Here is a 19,069-nt window from a genome sequence, read left to right as displayed (position 1 = left end):
TGGCGACATGCCCCAAGGCCGAGCGTGCTTCACAGACAGCCAGCGCCTCGGGGGGCCAGCCACGGAGGTCACCCACCCACGTTGCCTCAAGACAAAGAGCCCCGACTCTGCGCGCAGGGCCAGCCCCACAGCGAAGCACAGGCTGCCACCTCTGCCATCACACCGTCACCCAGACGGGTTCAGTCTTCAGAAGCCGCTGGCAGAGGGCGGAGCGCTGTCCCAACGCACTGCGTAAGATCAGGCGTGGCACGCGCAGGCATCTGCGTGCCTTTCTCCCCGCCCAGTCTGTTTCCCGCCATGCCTTCCTCTCTGCGGAGAAGAGCAATGGCGAGTGGCCGCCCTCCTACTTAGGACCCATCAGGGGCACAGACTGGCCGGCTGCTCAGCCCCCACGCTCTGGGCACCAGCGACCTGCTTTCCCCCTTCCTTTCCTAGATCTCAGTTTATTCCATCACCAAAGTGTTCAAATATACATCACACACAGTAGAACGATTAAGCTCTACTAAAAAGTAAATTAAAGTAAGTTCAAATTTTTGACCCCGGGAGAGGGGGAAATGGCGGAGGCAGGTAGCGGTATCAGAGGTTCCGACAAATGCCCCGATGACCTCATGACAGAGACCCTCACCTTTCTGGTTATAAAGGATGCTGTACAAATGAACCTACTACCTACTCATTCTTCTGTTGCTATTGTTAAGGGGGTTTTCCAGTCTAGCTTCAACTTCTGTGTCCTTTCCACGCACGTCCCAGAGCCCCAGGCCCGCAGTTAGGCTGCCAGTAGCTCGGAGCTGAGTGGGGCCTCCCGAACCACACTCCCACGGGCACTCGCCGGCAGGAGGCCTGCTGCTGTTTCACGTGACATACTTGTTCTGGCTTGATTCAATACCAGTGACTTTACCTTTCCTAACACAATCTATTATTTCATTGTGTTTTTCCTCGTCTCTGGACAAGCACAAGGTTTTAACACAGATGAAATTAATTTAATAAATCGCTATGCCATTCGAGCCACTATGAGTAATCTCTGATGGTAAAATGCAAGGAAAGATATTCTCAAAGACTCCGTGACTCTGAGCTCTTGGAAATAATTTATCTTCCAGATAATTTAAGGAAACACATCTAACTAAAAGCACTAAAAAGCCATCTTGGAAACACAGTAGTGATTTTTCCATGGAGGTGTGTGATACACGTGGGAATCAGTGTAACAGACGTACGGGGTGAGGACACTAGTGTGCGGGTAAGATCTGCAGGAACAAGGTACCGACAAGCACCTGTGCTGATAACAAACGAGAAGCAACATTCTAATGAAGGCTCTTTACCCGATCACCTTTTCTCAGAGCAGCAAAGGTCTGCGCGTTTGCTCTGAGGGACATCTGGATCACTGTGGTGAGATAAAGTGGGGTATGTGTCGCCAGAACACTCAGAACAAAACAGATCGGCTTCACTTCACTTCAGGAAGTGAAACTTTACACATAACTACTCTTGAACAATATGTAATCTTAAACAATAATAAAAACAGCTAGTTTTTTAAAACGCAGGCTTTAAGTCTGACTTCACCAAGAGCGAATCAAAGACACAGAGGAGAGCCAGTGGGCTTGCTCTCCAGGGAAAAGTGGGGAAGAAACCGCGGCCCAGGTCCTCAGTCTACACTTCAGAGAAACAGGCTGTCTGTTTAACAAAGGTCAGGGCTTTTGCTCAAACAGCTCCCTGAGAAAGTCTGGGAGGAGAACACAGACATGTTGCTCACCCTTTGACCCAGCCACCATCTTAAACTTCTTACCTGTAAATGAAGTATTTTGGATTCATTATTTCGGAGCATTTCCTTTTGTCTCTCAATTTCAATTTCAAAGCTACATATCTGATTGTGCAAACTTTGTATGCTCTTGTTTTTCTCTACACTTTCATTCTGTAGCAAGGAAACCTGAAAAAGAAATTCTTGAATTAAGGAAACAAAAAGTGGTTTTATTAATTAATGACAATTACAATGACAGTACTTGCATTTTCACAATACAGGCCCTCTACTAGCTCCCCGGAGGAAGCTCCAGGGGACAAAAATCCCTTTCCACAGGAAACGGAAGTCCTGGTAACGAACAGGAAACCCTACACTCTGCGCCCCGGTAATGAACTGTGGTGAGGCAAAGCCCAGCAGTAGCCGCCTTGCAGAACGAACGGGACACGCTTTCCACAGTTTTTGCTGAAAAATAAACCTTCTACCAGACTGGCTTTCAAACTGACCAGGAGACACGTTCTCACCTCTCACCCCACGTATACAGACGTGTGTGTTTGTGTGCACCCGAGAAACGGGTATCCCGAAACCATCCTCGCCCTAGTCATTTCCATGTGTCCTGGTACTTTCTCTTTTATTCTATTTTACTTTAAAAAGAACTAGTTGCAGCCCAGTGAATTATCTCACTTCCACCAGTGGGCCTTCTTCTGAACTTTGGAAAGCTCTCCCAACACAAGGGGAAAGCACAGAGAGAATAACAAAGCTACGTTCGTGCCTCACTTACTCCTTCAGGCTGACAACGAGCCCTGCAGCAGAGACCCGGAGCTGCGGAGCCCGTGTGCCCGGCCTGTGGCCCAAGAAGACCTTCCAGGAAACCGAGTATATAAAGACAGGCAACACCATGTCAGCCCAGGAAGGGCCTGCTGGGGGAGCAGTTCTAAACCCACCACGGACCTTTTCAAAATCTCTTTCTAGGAAATAACTAGCTCCCAAGAACCCATTTAACTTGGTCTTAAAAGCCCCCGGGTGAGGAGTCCGCGCGCAAGTCTGACAAGGCCACCTTCTCACCAGACTTCTCCATGGGGCTCTCTGGCCCTCGGAAAGGTCTCTCTCCCAACAGATGCGCCTATGCACGGACTGGGCTGTGGCCCCCGAAGACAGCAGGCTCCCTGGGGAATGCTGTGACACCTCCACTCAGATGTGCCCCCCGAATACCAGCCAACACCTGACGCGATGGCCCAAAGCCATCCCAGGACAGACCTGGGTGTGGTAAAGCACGGATTCCTAACGTCCCTGCGAAGAACCTGCCTAAACACAGGCAACCAGGCAGCGCCCAGGACACAGTCTGCTTCACTTTAGAACAAATGCGTATTTACTGAGGAACACGAAATCTGCGATGTCTCACAGGCAAAAGAACTTGTCACTTGCCTAGCATGTCACTCAGCACCCATGGACTTTCCTCTGAAATATACGCTTCCACCCCTGGACTCCCACAGGCGATACAGACGGGCCACGGGTCATTCCTGCAGGTGGGTCTGCCTTTCCCAAAGCTATGGCTCACTCATTCCCATCTCTCAAGCCGGACACGATTCCCAGACTCTTTAGTCTCATATCCAGAAAAAAGAAATAGCCTGCATGCATGCCAATGATTTTGATTAAAAATCTCGGTAATATTTCCAGAAACAATGGCCATTTTTCCCCTACAACAAAACAAGCGACCTGAGGATGCACAGAAGCACCTCACATGAATGAGCACATGTCACGTCATATTAAACGCTTGACTTCTTGATTTAGGGACCTCCCTGATGTAAAAATTTACTTATTTCTTTTAGTCAAAGAATCCAACTCCTGGACCCTGCAGAACCCAGCTCTCCCCCGTCCACCACGTAGACATGACGTGTATGGGCAAGTCTACCTGGCAGGTGTGTTTCCAAGAAGACAGCAGAACGTTCCGAAGGCAGATGAACGCAGGAGTCCCCCGTCCTTCCCCAAGGCCCTCCTCACCGAGAACAACATTTACTGCAGCCTGTTTTGGTGGGGCACTCTGTAGTTCCCTGTAAGCTCCCCTAACTCGGAAGATGGGTGCTCTCAAGTCCACATTTTACAAAACAGCGTTTCCTTAACTTGACATGAATGTGATGGGTCGGGGTTTTGAACCAACTCAAACATGCTGTTTTCCAGTACACGTGGACACAATAACCTGAGATTCCAACTGAGTAACTGTATAACGGAAAATAGATCCCCATGCTCGGAAGAGAAGAGTATCTCCGTTCTTTGTCTGGTCTTCGCCTCTGGGCCCAGTGAAGACACAGGCCCCTCCGCTGAGCGCAAACACCAGGCACGGCCCGGCTCGCGGTCCTAACGGCGCGCGGGGTCACTCTGCGGGCAGAGACCGGGAGAGGAAGGGGGCGAAGGCGTCGGGTGCGCTGCTGCAGCGCGTGGCAGCGCGTCCCGCCCTCGCAGGGGACAGGCCGCGTCCGCACGGGGTGTTCGCGGGCCGGGAAGCCGCGGGGCCGGGCACCTCCAGGGGTGCACACGCCGCCGTGCCGGGGAGCGAGGCCACCGCCGCGGGGGGTGGGGGCACATCGCTACTGCCGGGGTCACCCTGCACCCGCGCCGCGGGGCTCGGCTCTGGGGGCAGCCTGGGCTCCGGGGACAGACTCGCGGGCACCTTCCCCGACCGGCCCGCGGGCGGCCCCGCGTCACACCCGCGTACGCGCACTGGGGCGCAATCGGCCCATCTTCAACGAGAGAGAACCTGTCACCTAAGTGAGAAGCCGAGTCCACGAGAGGCAGAGAACCCTGCCGTCGGTGCCTACCATTTTTAAAAAGCAGAAACAACACATTCTTCAAACAGAGGGGAAGACTTTCGTAAACCATCGTTAGCTCAGAGCGAGTACTGTGTGTCCCTGCAGAAGTCACAAACGACTCCTCACACACACAGTCTGTGTCACCAGTGAAGGGGACCCTCCCGCTGCCGCACCTGCACTCGCACGTGTGACCGTCGCTTCTCACCTTCAGCATCAACATTCGTATTGAAAGAGCTACTTTATGTCAGCGTTCACACAAGTCTTCTGATTAACAATTCTGGACTTGTTCAAACACATTCTGTTTTTAAATTGGTTGGATTTCATGCCAGAAACAAGGTATTCAAATCTCTGCAAATCTTTAGAAGATAAACATCAGTCCTACCGGCCGCTCTAATTCACCTCGTGCCCTCCCGCTGCAAGCTCTCCACCAGTGCTTCCTGAATACTGAAGTGTTTCTGTTTTTGTACAGAAGCCACAGTGAGAGACCCTGTCACAACTTCTTCTCTATCAGTTCCTCGAGGTTTCCACGTTTTCCTCGTGAACAGAAGGCCTGGCCTAGGGGAGCACCGCGGAGGGAGAACCCCCGGGGAAGAAGTACTACATGGGGGAGGCGCCTGCTAAGGGGGCGGCAGCCCCCACCACACAGGCCCCCTGAGAAGCAGCCCAGCTGGAGGACAAGTGCCCCTGCACCCCGCTTCCACAAAGCATCCGGTGAGGAAGTCGCAGTAACACCCGTGGGGGGCAGCATCGCTCAGAAAAGACAAAGAACCGTGAAGCACGTAACCCGGGTCACCTTCCAGACTGGGAGTCCGCAGACTTTTTCTGCAAAGAGCCAGAGGGCAAACATTTTGGGCTGTGAGGTCCGTACAGTTTCTGTCTCACTCCTAAACTCTGCAAAAGCAGCCATGGACAACAGGGAAGTGAATGAGTATGGCTGCATTCCAATAAAACTTACTTACAAAAAGACGAGGCTGATGGGGAGAGATGGGGAGGTTTGGCAGTCTGAGAATCCCCATTCTAGGTCAATGCTAAGTTAACCACAATGTGATTTAGGGAAAAAAAGGCGGAGGGTGGGCACTGCATGCTTGCTTGGCAATTAACAAACAAAGAACAAACACACACAAATGCCTTCATTTATGAGCTCAAGGTCATGTGAAAAGAAATTTACTTTTTGGACATTCTCTTGATACTGTTTCTTTTATCCAAAACCATTAGTAACTATAAAAAAGATTTTCTTCTTTAAATAATTTGAAGAAATGATTAAAAGCCAACAAAAGCGAGAAGCAGTCTGGCGTTACCTTTTTCTCTAGAGAGTTACTCCACTCTTTCAGTAAGTTGACGTGCTGCACCGCGGAGCTGGCCTCGTGGGCCTTAATCTGCTGGTTTGTCCCCTGCGAGAACAGAGACGCAGTGCATTAAGCCATCACTCCATCATGGAGCGCAGCAAGACTAACACATGACCTAACCCCAGCGCTACACATGGAGGGGGGCCCTGCTCTTGTACGGCTAGCGGGCGGTCTCCACGCCTTTGAGGGGCCGCGCTTGGCGGCGCCCGCTCTGCCGAGTGCAGGTGGGGAGGCTGGCAGGACAGACAGCCTGCAAGTCTACAGCGAGCTCAAGCTCATGCTCTTTACTCCTCCAACTTCTTACCAAGCGCCTTCTCATCTGCATTTCATATTTGTAATCCCCAGAAATTAAATCTTAGACCTCTCACTTTTGTTCTTTTATAAATTTTTCCTTAAAGCTACAAATGGGAAATGTGCAGACACCTGCAGTTACAGCTAGGCAGTGCTACAATAATCTAGTGAGCGAACATGTAGTCAAAGTGGCATTCTAAATAATCTTCTAGAATATTAACTTATTAGGGAAAAATACTATATTAGAAAACGTATTGCTCCTCACTGTTCTAAGTATACTTGGAAAGTTACATACAAAACATAAACAATCTACAGAGTACATAAGATGGAGACCACATCAGAGTCAGTAATAAGCACATGAAATAGTACTTTGTATATGCAAGGAAATAATCCATATGGAAATATAATTTGTTTTGGGATTAGAAAATTAAGAAGCCACAAATAGCATTTTAATGATCTCCAAAACACATACTCTGTACATAGAATATTCATATATATATGTTGATATAAGTACCGCTCTATATAAACATATATATACACATACACAGAATGAATGGAACTACATACGACATAACAGTGGCGAGCGCTCCGTCTCGTTAAGAGACGGAGACAAAGGGTGGGCTACAGTCACTCTCAGGGCTCTTTACTTTCTAAGAAAATACTGAGTTGCCAGTATCGCTGTACTGATTTCATAACAATGTATTGGTAATACACAAAATTAAATATAAAATACTTTAATTGTGATACTGCCCTCTGATCAGTTTTAAAATTGAGACACACGTTTCAATGAAACTCAGTTCAAATTCACTAGCAATCTCAGACGTGTTAAAAAACAAAAAAACCCCAGACACAGGTTTCTGGCAGCCTGAGTGTGGTGGTGACAGAGACGCCCTCTCCACACGGCTGCTCCGCGAGGGGTGGCGGAGATGCCACAGGACACACGAGCGCGGTCCTCACAGCTGTGTACTGATGCACACGCCGCCCAACCGTGTCTGGCTTGACATGCACTTACATTCAAGTACTCGCTCCAATTCCACAGCCATCTCTCCAGAACCCCCCCCACGACTGTCAGTCCTGTTTGTCCCACTGCCTAGCTGGTTTCAGATGGAGTCGTTCTGCTAACGCCCTGACTTCCTTCTCAGCACCGGTGTCCTCCTCAGGTCTCAGAACACCACGGGCATGGAGAGCGAGCGCCCACAGTGGCTGCATGTGGCTTTTGCCACCCATGCAGCACGGTGACTCGGCTCCATGACAAAGACTACAGGTCCAGAACTTGCATGTTAAGATGTTAAGATAGTAACTTTCTCTCATGGCAGAATGTCAGTGACCGGGAAGGACAAATGGTGGATACTGACCTGAAAAACGCAGCCATAGCGCTTAAAACTACAGGTGCTGGGGGCATTGACACACTCTGACAAGTGTGCACTCAACTGCAACGGGAAAGAGACGTGAGTTGTGGCACAAGCGTCTGCATGAAAATGTTCAAACACATTAAGGGCACAGAGAGCATCTGGTTTGTACTGTCCCGAAGGGGGCTTATCAGCTACAGGTGTGTGTACACCACCTGCTTCCTGGGCTCAAGGCAGTAAATTTACACTACTGTCACGGGTATACACATATATACGCCAATATACAGAAATACGGTTACTGTAACATTTCTTAAACCTACAGTTTCTTTAGAACAAATTATTCAAAATGTGACATGCCGTCTGCAGCGCCAGCATTTTAAAAAGAAAGGGAGAAACGTAAACTGAAATGAACATTTAAAGACTATAAACAAAAGTTGCATGAAACACAAAAAAGAGAAAGCATTCAGGATGTAACTGGGTCACACACCTAATATACGGTACACAAAAATAAATATATTTTGGAAGCAAGCTTACACGATGTACCATTACTCTCAATACTCAAGATAACAAGATGAGTTTTTCCTTCTTCTGGAAAGACTTTTTTTTCCCTCTGAGTGCCCATAAACCCATGTAGCCTCTCACAGATCGCTAAGGTCATTCTAACAATCTTAGTCTTGTCACCTCTAATTGATAGAAGCAAATTAAGAGAGACCGGGAGAGGATAAGTCCTTGTAAAAGGAAAAACCCCTTTGTTCAGCTTAAATATTGGCAAATTGTCAAATAAAAACCACTTATGATACCCCCTCCAGAGAAAAGGGAATTGAAACATCTACATTTTAAAGACATAGTACTACTCATTAGGCTGATACGATTTAAGGACAGCTTCTTTTATTGAAGAAATTCTCATCAGGAGACTCTAAGGATAGATCTTCTTTATAGAGAACAATTAGACCCTGAATTAGGAGAGGGGGTGTCTAAGCGCACTGCAGAGCTGGGCGCGCGTTTTTCTGTGTACACACACATTCCCAGAGGCTCCTGGGCCTGGCCACTATACACCAGCACAAAAAGCTCCTGAGTCTTTCCCCTTTAGGTCAGTACTTAGGACAGGGAGGAGAGTAGGCCTGTGGCGAGGGCTGCAGAGAAGGGCCACAGTCCCGGGGAGCCTATGGGTCAAGCTCTGTGGAAGGTCTCTGAGCCATGGCAGACCATGGTGGTCACAATTCTAGCAGACCAGCACACTGGCCACGAAGCTCTGGCCGGCACCTGGAGGAACGCGCCCAAAAGGGAGAGCCCAGGTGACTGGCAGAGAGACATAGCGTGAAACCATGCGTAGTAATGTCACCTTCGAAGTTTTAAGATCTACTTTTTCAGGCCAGTGCTATGATCATGAACCTATCCAGCCAGCACCTCTGGTATTAAAATTAGGGACACAGGGGTCTGATGTCATTTTCATTGGGCCACTGTTAATTCAGGGTCACGCTTTCTCCTAAACTGGCTCATTATCATTCCTCTTAGAGCCTTTATCATGCTCCCTCACAAGAGCTTAGGAAAAGAGGCAAGGATAATTTATAGACCAGTAGCATCATTTACCAGAAACCCAAGATAAATGCAGGTTTAAAGATTTTTAAAAGAAAAATAACTTAGAGGCAAATGGAGTTAGCTTCTGTCCCTAATTCAGGTAGCCCTGACTGAAAATTCTGGAAAGCGTATAAAACCCTGGTGATCCCTTCAATACTGTAGACACGTCACCCATTCGCTTCAGCAGAGGGATTTCCTAGTTGTGGAAATCCATACATGTCTCCCTGCCACTCCCAGAGGCACACTACAGGTCTGGGGCCATGACCGCCCAGGAAGACCCTGCCCTGGCCTAGCAGAGTACCTTCCTGGGAGGACGTGCTCTGGCCGAGAGGGGTTCTGGGGGTCCTCTCTGTACCCTGTGTCCCTGGCTCCAGGCCCACAGAGGTCCTCTTGCTCAGTGGGGATATAAGACACCAACCCTCACCTCGCCAATGTTCGGGGGTAAAACTCTAGGCTGTTGCAAACGCTGAGGGGAGCAGCCTCCTTAGATGAGAGCACCCGGGCCTGAGGGACCTGTGGGGGGACCAGGGGGCACAGGAGCCCCAGGTGCTCCCCAAACAGCAATCAAAGGGGCTCCAGATCAGGACCAGGTGGCAAACCATTTAAGAAACCTTGGAATTTCTCCATCTGGATATATCCTGATCAAATTAAATTCATGTAAATCTACCTGCCTTAAAGAAAGCATGCCCAAGGGCAGCGTGAGACACATGACCTCTGGGGAGGCTACACTGGGCCCTGCTCGCTGGTCCCTGAAATGTGGGGGCCGCCTCCAGGCCCATCTGCTCCCTAGCACCAACCCTGCACAGCATACACAGCCAAGCGGGTCAGCAGTGTCTGTAACATCATTTATTTTGAGATAATCTTATAGGAATTCCTATTTTACAGATTATAAAATGAAGTTTTTTAGAACCTACAAGGTTATGACCTTTGCTTGCACTGTACTTGCATTTTCTCAGTTCTTAACCATATTTTGCTCTGAATTTAACCACTCTGTAGCATTTATTTGCTTGCTTCTGAAATTTTTGATGCCCCAAAATAGCATGAGGTTCTCTGTTGTCTTTCTACATGTCACTCTCGTGCTCCATGAAAACCTTCGACTTCAGCTACTGGGGAAGGACAGAGTGTCAGGCTGCTAGTCCTGAGGCTGTCATCAGCTCCTCCGCAGGCCTGGCCATGCCCCTTACCTCACTCCTCAGCAGGGTCTGGACACTGCACTTATGGGGGCAGGACACCACCACACAGGGACACTCCGTGTCTTCATGTTTCTGGAGGAAAAAGAGAAAGCGTCGTCAACTTTGAGACACACCACCTGCCTTCCCTCAGATGCCACCGGTATCTGCAACGTCACCATGAACCACCACAGGGCACTCCGCTCCCTGGCCCGGTTTCCCTGGCTCCTGACGCATTCGGGGAGTCCTCACGCTTGAAGTCTGAGAGCCAAAACACAAGGCATCTTGGGAGATCCACCCCAGTCTGACAGGTGAGGGCCACATGAGGAGGCACAGTGGTGTGGGGGGAGGGAGCCCAGAGCGGCGCCCACCAGGAATCGCCCGTCTGTGTGGACGCCACCCTGGGCCATGGGCATCGGGCAGACTTGGCCCTGTGGCTGCTCGCACAGCAGCCCAGGGTCCAGACTCTATTTGCTGGAGAAACGGGTGGTTTTCCTTTGGCTTCTCAGGTTTGGATCTGGAAATGATGCTTTTCCAACACCTGCAAACAGCACGAGCCACTGGGTATTTAAATTACTGCCCTGGAATTTTACTAGGTTGTCTATAATGCATGGAAACTAGGGACAAATGCTGGTGTAGCCCTTCTTTGGATGGTATACATTTCAACTCTGCAGGGCCTGGATGATGACTACCGTTCAGCCCATGCCACAGGCACCTGCTGGACGGATATCTGTTCAGTAGCAGTTACAGGGAGAGCTGGTCACCAGGACATCAAATCCAAGAGCCCTGGAGAGCATCACCAGACACATGACAAAGGGCCACAAGACAGGCCTGTAACTGCAGGCCATGCAACACAACTTGTGGGACAGGCTCCTGGAGGCCACATCACCGAGCAAGAACGAACTTGGTGCTCTTTTCCTTATGACCCTGGGATACTTCTGATTCTCATCTGGATTTTTCAGATTAGGGCCTCCATAGTCATGCTGCTGTGATGTTGAATGATGGGGGTGTGGGAGAGTGGGGGACATAGCCGAGAGTCTCAGTCCCACTAGGCAGGCACAGTGTGGGCCAAGGGCAACGGGGGCCCAGGTGAGACACCAGGCACGTACTCAGGTTTCTTTGGTGTGTTCCGAACTTCGGGTGGGGTATGTAGTCCAGAGATGGCTCTGTTCCTGGGCTTGGGCCTCAGAGGCCTGCAGAGCCCTCAGAGGGCACGTCCACAACTGCTCGGAGCTCAGTAGAAAGTACCTGACTGGACTGAGCCTACCAGCAGGCCTCCCATAAAAGGCACCATATTTAGGGCAGAGGGGACAGCGGGCAGCGGCACTGGCTTTCTATTCTGCCTGGCTGTGCTCAGAACCCCCAAGTTCCCAGGTGCCACCAAGTCTAGGCTTTGTCTGTCTTTCTTCCCTTTTATTTTTTTTTTTTTAAAGATTTTATTTATTTAAATAAACAAATAAGAGAGACACCACGAGAGAGGGAACACAGGCAAGGGGCGTGGCAGAGGAAGAAACAGGCTTCCCACCAAGTAGGGAGCCGGAGAGACGCTTTAAGGACTGAGCCACCCAGGCATCCCAAGGCTTTGTCTTTCCGTGGAAAACCCTGGGCAAATGGCCTCACCTCCCTGCCTGATCTGTAATTCAGGGGAGTGGCTGAACCTCCCTCCCTGATCAGTCACAGGCCTGGAGAGGTAACAGGCTCCACGTTCCGCAGAGGCCACACCTCCCCCTGGGGCCTGCCCTTGAGCCCACCTCCATTCCCCAGGCCAGGTATGTGCCAGGTGCTGGCCCGCTGCTGCAGACGCCCAAGGAGGCCAGCAGGCACACAGGTGAGCACCACTGTGGGGGACGGAGACCGGCAGGAACACGGGTGGGAGCTCCCGGAGGAGGGCTCTGAGGAGGACGTGGCAGCGGGTGGGGGCCGTGTTCCAGGACGGCAGGGTGGGGGATGGTGGGAGGAGAGGCTGGGGCCAGATCCTGCAGTACCCTCAAGCCAGGGTCTCTGCGGACACGCGAGCATACCAGAAGAATACATTTCTAGAAGTAGGCTTGGTTGGCTGTCAACGGGTACAGGTATTTTAAATGGATTTTGATAGATATTGCCAAACTGCTCTCCGATAACCATACACAAACACACGCCCGCCGTCACAGGAACACATGCTCCTACACCCTTGTCAGCTCCATCAGACGTTTCAGTCTTTGACATGACAAGTCGAAAAGGCAGTAACTGTGATCTGCAATTACTTAATAATGTCCCAGTAAGTATATTTTGATATTTATTAATCATATATAGCTTCTGTGAATCGCTGTTTCATGGCTTTTGCCCACAGTAGTGAGCCAATCGGAAATCAGGTCCTTGCAGATGAAATCAGTGAAGATGAGGCCCCAGGGCAGGGGGTGGTTCGGATTAGGGTGGGCCCTGACTCCAACCATGGGTGCCCTCATGAGGGGAGAGGACATGCCCCAGAAGGTGGCATCTGAGCAGGGAGGCAGACGGCTGCCAGCCAAGGAACGCCGAGGACCACAGCCTCCAGAAGCTGGCAGAGGCGGGAAGGGGCCTTTCCTGGAGCCCTCAGGAGCAGCATGGCCCCGGCAGGACCTTGGGTCTGGCTTTCTGGCCTCCAGCACTGCGACGGAGCACACTGCTGTGTTCTAAGCCACCAGCTCCGCGGCGCGCGTTGTTATGGCAGCCCCAGGAAAACAACACGCCTATTTAAAAAACCAGATAACCTACTCATACATAAGAATTAACTCCATACGAGTAAGTTGTCCTGTCTACCAAATTAATCGTTACTCTGACAGGCACAGAATAGATGTGACCCGTGTGGGAGTCATAGAGCAGAACCACACGGGGGACACCGGCCAAGATTAGAATGTAACCGAGATTCCGTTCGCCTGTGTGTCCTTCTCTCTTCCCCCTCACCTTCCCCCAGGGAGGAACCCCTCGCCCGAATATCCGAATTTTGCGTTTCTACTTTCTTTGCTTAAAAAAGTTATGTTACACATCAGTGTGAGCCAGACAAAATACTGTTTCGAATTTTACTAAAACGGAACTCTACCCTGTGAATCTCCTGAGAGCTGGCAGAGTGTCGCGCTTCTCAGGCTAACGCCTGTGCAGTGTGTAGCTGGGGTGCTCAGTCTGCACTGCCCGACGGGAACGCTGTCCTGGAATTTCCCTGCCTCGTCCCCTGAAGTGTGCTGAGTCCGCCACCACCGACTGGGCCCCGCCCCAGCCGACGGACATGTGGGGCTGCCCCCAGAGCTCCGCGGCGCCGTTACGCTGGGCCCTGTCTCTTGCTGTGTACGGGTGACAGTCACTCTCACAGCTACCGGCGGGACTGCTAACGAGCTGAGTACAGGAATGTTCAACCTAGTAACACATCACCGAACGGTCCTCTGCCATGGCTGCGCCTACACGATAGATTCCCATTACAAGGTACACATTTTCCCAGAAAAGGAGATTGCTAGAATTCTGACTCTCCACAAATTAACAGAACTGTTCAAAGAGACCACATTCAGGGGCATCTGGGTGGCTCAGTGGTTAAATCCTCTGCTTTCGGCTCGGGTCATGATCTCAGGGTCCTGGGATCGAGCCCCACATTGGGTTCTCTGCTCAGCAGGGAGCCTGCTTCCTCCTCTCTCTCTGCCTGCCTCTCTGCCTACTTGTGATCTCTGCCTGTCAAATAAATAAATAAAAAATCTTTAAAAAAAAAAAAAAAAGAGACCACATTCATGGGGCACCTGGGTGGCTCGGTGGGTTAAAGCCTCTGCCTTCAGCTTAGGTCATGATTCCAGGGTCTTGGGATTGAGCCCCACCTCGGGCTCTCTGCTCAGCAGGGAGCCCACCCCCCCGCCCCTCTGCCTACATGTGATCTCTGTCTGTCAAATAAATAAATAAAATCTTCAAAAAAAAAGAGACCACCACATTCGATAGTTTCCAGACTAGATGTGTGAGTGGGGATTCTTTCCTGGCACTTTAGTAGATTATGCTAACGATTTACAGATTAAGATAAAACAACTTGAAAACAGCTGATGTCACATCAATAGCCTGGTTTCAATGTAGGAAAGAAATTTTCCTACGAGCTGTAACGGGCCAAGTGCTTGATGCTTTATCATCCTGGATCTCATCAACACCCAGAGTATTGACGTCCTTCATAAGACATGGAAACGTGGGGATGTCAGGGTGACTGGGCTGTAGACATGCCTCTGAGTTGCTCGCTCTTCCTAAAAAGAAGCCTACGGCAGGACAGGGATGAGACTGAGTGCATTCCTAGCCAACAGGAAGAGACTGGGGAGCCCCATCCCAGGCCTGCTGTCAGGAAGGGGTCACCACGGTGACCTGGGGCAGGTGAACCCCTACTTGTTACTTTTTTTTTAAAATTTCTTTTCAGCGTGACAGAATTCATTGTTTTTGCACCACACCCAGTGCTCCGTGCAATCCGTGCCCTCCTTCATACCCACCACCAGGCTCCCACAACCTCCCCCCGCCCCCCCGCCCCTTCAAAACCCTCAGGTTGTTTTTCAGAGTCCATACTTGTTACTTTGAAACCAGTCTCTAGGGGCACCTGGGTGGCTCAGTTGTTAAGCCTTTGCCTTCGGCTCAGGTCTTGATGCCAGGGTCCTGGGATTGAGCCCCACATAGGGCTCCCTGCTCAGCGGGAAACCTGCTTCCCCCCTCCCACTCCCCCTGCTTGTGTTCCCTCTCTCACAGTGTCTCTCTCTGACAAATAAATAACTAAAATCTTTTAAAAAATAAAAAATATAATAATAAAACCAGTCTCTTTACAGCCTAGTCTGGTGTTCAGAGTCAGTTACTTACACAGTGTCTAACTGACACACTCACAAGTCTTTCTTGAATGAAATTAATTTCTGGATTCTATTCTGCAAATAAAAATAACTGGTTTTTGCAAGAAGCGAAGTATAACTTTGACAGCAACATACCAACGTGTGTGTTACCGCGTTACTCATTAAGTACACGTCTCATTCATCTGAACTGACTCACTGAAGGAATTATTCATATAATTCATATATTCATATAATTATTATTAGGCCAAACCCTGTTTCTATTTTCCATGGTTCCTGAAAGTCCTTAATAGCTGGGAACGTCTACAGAAATCATACAGGAAGAAAACTTCACAAGAGAAGAAAACCGCAGACACAGGAAAGTTGCACAAAGGTAATAAACATGTAGATTATGAAGCAGAGGACTTGGGGCACCTGGGTTAAAGCCTCTACCTTCGGCTCAGGTCATGATCCCAGGGTCCTGGGATCAAGCCCCACATCAGGCTCTCAGCTCCTTGGGGAGCGTGCTTTCTCCTCTCTCTCTCTGCCTGCCTCTCTGCCTACTTGTGATCTCTGTCTGTCAAATAAATAAATAAAATCTTTAAAAAAAATTAAAATTAAAAAATTAAAAAATTAAGCAGAGGACTTTTCATTTCATAAAAAAACCCAAAAAACAAAAAACAAAAACTGTCCTAAATTTTGGTCAATAAATGCGGTAGGAACATCCACCAGGAACTGCCTGGCCGGACAGCCTGGCTGCATGTCTCTGGTCCTCTCCCGTCTTGGTCCCATCAATGACGGTCCTGCCAAGTGCAGATGTCATCCCCAGCAGCCCCCCAGCCTCTCAGCAACGTCTGCCCCTCCTGCCCACACACAAATCCTCTCCAGCTCCTGCTGGCGCTGGAGCTCCACTCTGCTGACCCTTCCATACTGGGCACTGCTAGATGATCTCACTCTTTGCAGTCTGTAAGCATTAGTGTGTCCCAAGCCTCTGTCCCCAAGGCTATAGGGACCACCTAAGATGCACCAGTAGCCCAGACCACTCCCCTGTTCTCCCCTCAAGCCTGTGATGCCCCAATAAGCCCCACCTCAAGAGTTCATCCGGCTGATCCAGCTACAGACACCGGGCGTTGTCCTTAACACATACTCCGTATTTAAGCCATGGGCTAATCCCACTGCCTCTACCTTCCCAATGTGTCCCAGTGTACCTGGTCGCACAGACCAACACTGCCTTGCCTCTATATTCTCCTCTTACCCCATGCCTACGTGTCGCACCTGCCAGAGTGCTGCACCTGATGGGGAACTCTGACATCAACCCCTTGCTCAAGCTGTCCAGTGCCTGGCCCCACCCTCTCCCCTGCTACCCATCACCTCTGCACCACCTCTCACCGTTCCTGAAATCCACCTGCCAAGTCAGTCCCATCTCAGAGCCTGTGCACTCCTAGCTGTTCTCTCCGCTCTGGGCACTCATCCCACACTGGGCCCTGACTGCCTTGGAGAGGCCAGCCCTGACCACCTCTTTTTCCATGATGCTAGTGCATTTTTCTTCATAGTACAAATCACTACCCCACGTTACATTTGCCTGTTAATTACTTCTTCCCACTAGAAGCTGAGCATCACCACTGAACCCACAGCTCCCAGAACAGTGCCCAGCACACAGTAGGTACTCAGTGAATATTTGTGCAAGAAATGGGCAAATATTTGGGGGTTACTGTAATATCGATTGGTTTTTAAAGTCTGTCCTCCACCCCCAACATCTCTAACTTACAGATAAGGGATCTGATCTCTATCACACACACACAATATAGAACCGTGCCAAAATAATCAAGGCATGAAAAATGTGAAATTCTCATCTCTCTCCAAGACAGACAGCTGCACTTCGATGCTGCAGGATGAATTACCCTGTTGAAGTGATGATTATGTCCCAGAGCTGCTTAAAAGATCAAGCAATCCAACAAGATTTTGAGGACATTCCCTGGGACAAGAGAAAAATTCTACCTTTTTTGATAATTAGTCTTCATTTTTTTTTTTTTTTTTGGCATTCCAAATGATAGTCAATCAAGGGAATGGGAAAATGTTAATTATACAAATCAAAATGGGCAAAACAAATAAAGCTTAACTCTGAATTAAAGCCAGATGAAAACTGCCATTTCCTCCTGTTTTCTCTTTATTCCTGTTAGAATAGTGCTTTAAAATGCTATTCTGTGACACAATCACACTTGGGCGGAGCTGCCGGTGGAGGGCGGCGCACCTGGAGGGTGATCAGCGGAACCTGACTCTTGCAGTGGCCGCACGTGGCCTCCCGGTACTTGCAGGCCTTTTCCACGTGGTCGCGCAGGTCTCTTCTCAACACCTTTTCTTTGCAGTCAGCGCGGACGCACGAAAGCTCTTCAAACTGGCAATCGTTCTTTAAATGCACCTGTGAAACAAAGAGTTCAAGGTTCTTAACTGGCAGAGAAATTCAACCTGAAATACAGATTCTAGCCTCCAGAAACATCTCCGCTTGCCGCTAGAGCAGTTTTTCACAGAGAAGAGTGACAAATGTATTGAGAGACAATGAGTTTTGTGTTCTATTTAGTGATTACCCAAACTATACTGCTTTTGAAGGAGTAAGCCAACTCTCCTTCCTGGGTATCAGGTTATCGGCTAAGGAATTGGTTTTACTCCAGTTTGAGTATCCTTCCAGGATAAAATAAGATGCTAATTAAAAAAAAAAAAAAGCCATAAAAGTTATGTGGAATTTCATGGTTTAAAAAAAAAAAATTCAGAAGGTTTTACTGGGCCTTCCAAAATTAAAAACCGGTTCAGGTTTCTTTCCATCCTAAATAGGGTGGGGGTGTTTAAAAACCAGTTGGCAATTCTGCCAATGATGTCATAAAAATAACATTTCATACCTCAGTGGCTTGGAATGCTTTCATGTTTGGTTGTGTTTTGACAATCAGCGTAACCATGGTCTTAGGGTACCACATCACACTGATCAGACTGTTATATCTCCTTTTTTTTTTTTTAAAGATTTATTTATTTCAGAGAGAGAAAGTGTGAGTGTGTGCACATCGGGGGAGGAGCCGAGGGAGAAAGGGAATCTCAAGCAGATTCCCCGCTAAGCACGGAGCCAAGTAGGGGGCGGCTGCTCCATCTCACCACCCTGAGGCCGTGACCTGAGCTGCAATCAGGAGTCTGATGCGAAACCGACTGAGCCACCCAGGTGCCCCAAGGAGTTCTATTTCGTAATGGAAGCACGGAGCACGACCCCCAGGACTTACCAGCAGGTGTCCCAGCGTCAACTGCTCTGTGCAGCCTTCCCCTTCATTCCTGCAGTAGATCTGAAGAGCGAGAATCTCTCTCTTGCAGCAATTATCCTTAAACACCTGAAACGGGAAGATGGTTATTTCAGAGGATTAATATTGCTTAATCTCCACATGCTGCTACTTCAGAGAAGGCAAAACCACTTTAAAAAAATCAGGAGAGCATCCCTTAAGTGGACCTCAGAAGGCATTAAGGACCATCTTAATTTCTAATTTCTAAAGTAGAATGAAGGAGATGTTCCCACTAAGAGTCACAATTCAAATAATACAACCTTAACTACCATCTTTTATTAGATAAGCCAAAAGAAAACAAGTTACACGAAATAATTAAAGATCACTTTGGAGCATCCAAATACTCTGGGTCAACTCTGACGTGATCTCAAGGTGAGGACGCAAGAGGACCAGATTCGTATTTGGACTCTGGGGACTTCCAGGAGCCAGCTCTGCGGGGGCAGCCGTGGGTGGACCACACCAACCAAGGGACAAGGGCAGAGCCCATTATCACTCAATGCCTGTGTAGGTCACTTGGTAAAGAAATACAAAACTACTGTAGAAGATCGTATCTTGCAGACGGTTTGTAAAACATTTTAGTCCTTTCTCCTGAGGTTATATCCCTCATAAATCATTTTCACCAAAAAGGAGGCAGTATTAGCCTGCTACTAAAAAAAACTGCCCTCTTTTATTTTTTTTAAAAGATTTTATTTATTTATTTGAGAGAGA

The 19,069-nt window shown here is 49.1% G+C and overlaps 1 protein-coding gene across 8 annotated transcripts in view; it reads right to left on the bottom strand.

The window, feature by feature from the left end:
* Positions 1-19,069, bottom strand: part of TRAF3 (TNF receptor associated factor 3) — a 117,464-nt gene that overhangs the window by 9,769 nt on the left and 88,626 nt on the right. For 5 of the 8 annotated variants that reach the window (XM_032345362.1, XM_032345363.1, XM_032345360.1 and 2 more), the window contains 6 exons: positions 18,308-18,412; positions 17,296-17,463; positions 10,279-10,359; positions 7,523-7,597; positions 5,829-5,921; positions 1,775-1,915 (listed from right to left, as the gene is read on the bottom strand). In XM_032345362.1, the coding sequence (XP_032201253.1) occupies positions 1,775-1,915; positions 5,829-5,921; positions 7,523-7,597; positions 10,279-10,359; positions 17,296-17,463; positions 18,308-18,412 (663 nt within the window). The remainder of the gene's footprint in view (positions 1-1,774; positions 1,916-5,828; positions 5,922-7,522; positions 7,598-10,278; positions 10,360-17,295; positions 17,464-18,307; positions 18,413-19,069) is intronic. The other 3 variants (XM_032345364.1, XM_032345365.1, XM_032345367.1) reach the window with 3 other exon arrangements.

The sequence above is a fragment of the Mustela erminea genome, chromosome 5, assembly GCF_009829155.1.
Source record: "Mustela erminea isolate mMusErm1 chromosome 5, mMusErm1.Pri, whole genome shotgun sequence".
NCBI classification, from domain to species: domain Eukaryota; kingdom Metazoa; phylum Chordata; class Mammalia; order Carnivora; family Mustelidae; genus Mustela; species Mustela erminea.
This window is presented reverse-complemented; position numbering and strand designations above follow the sequence as displayed.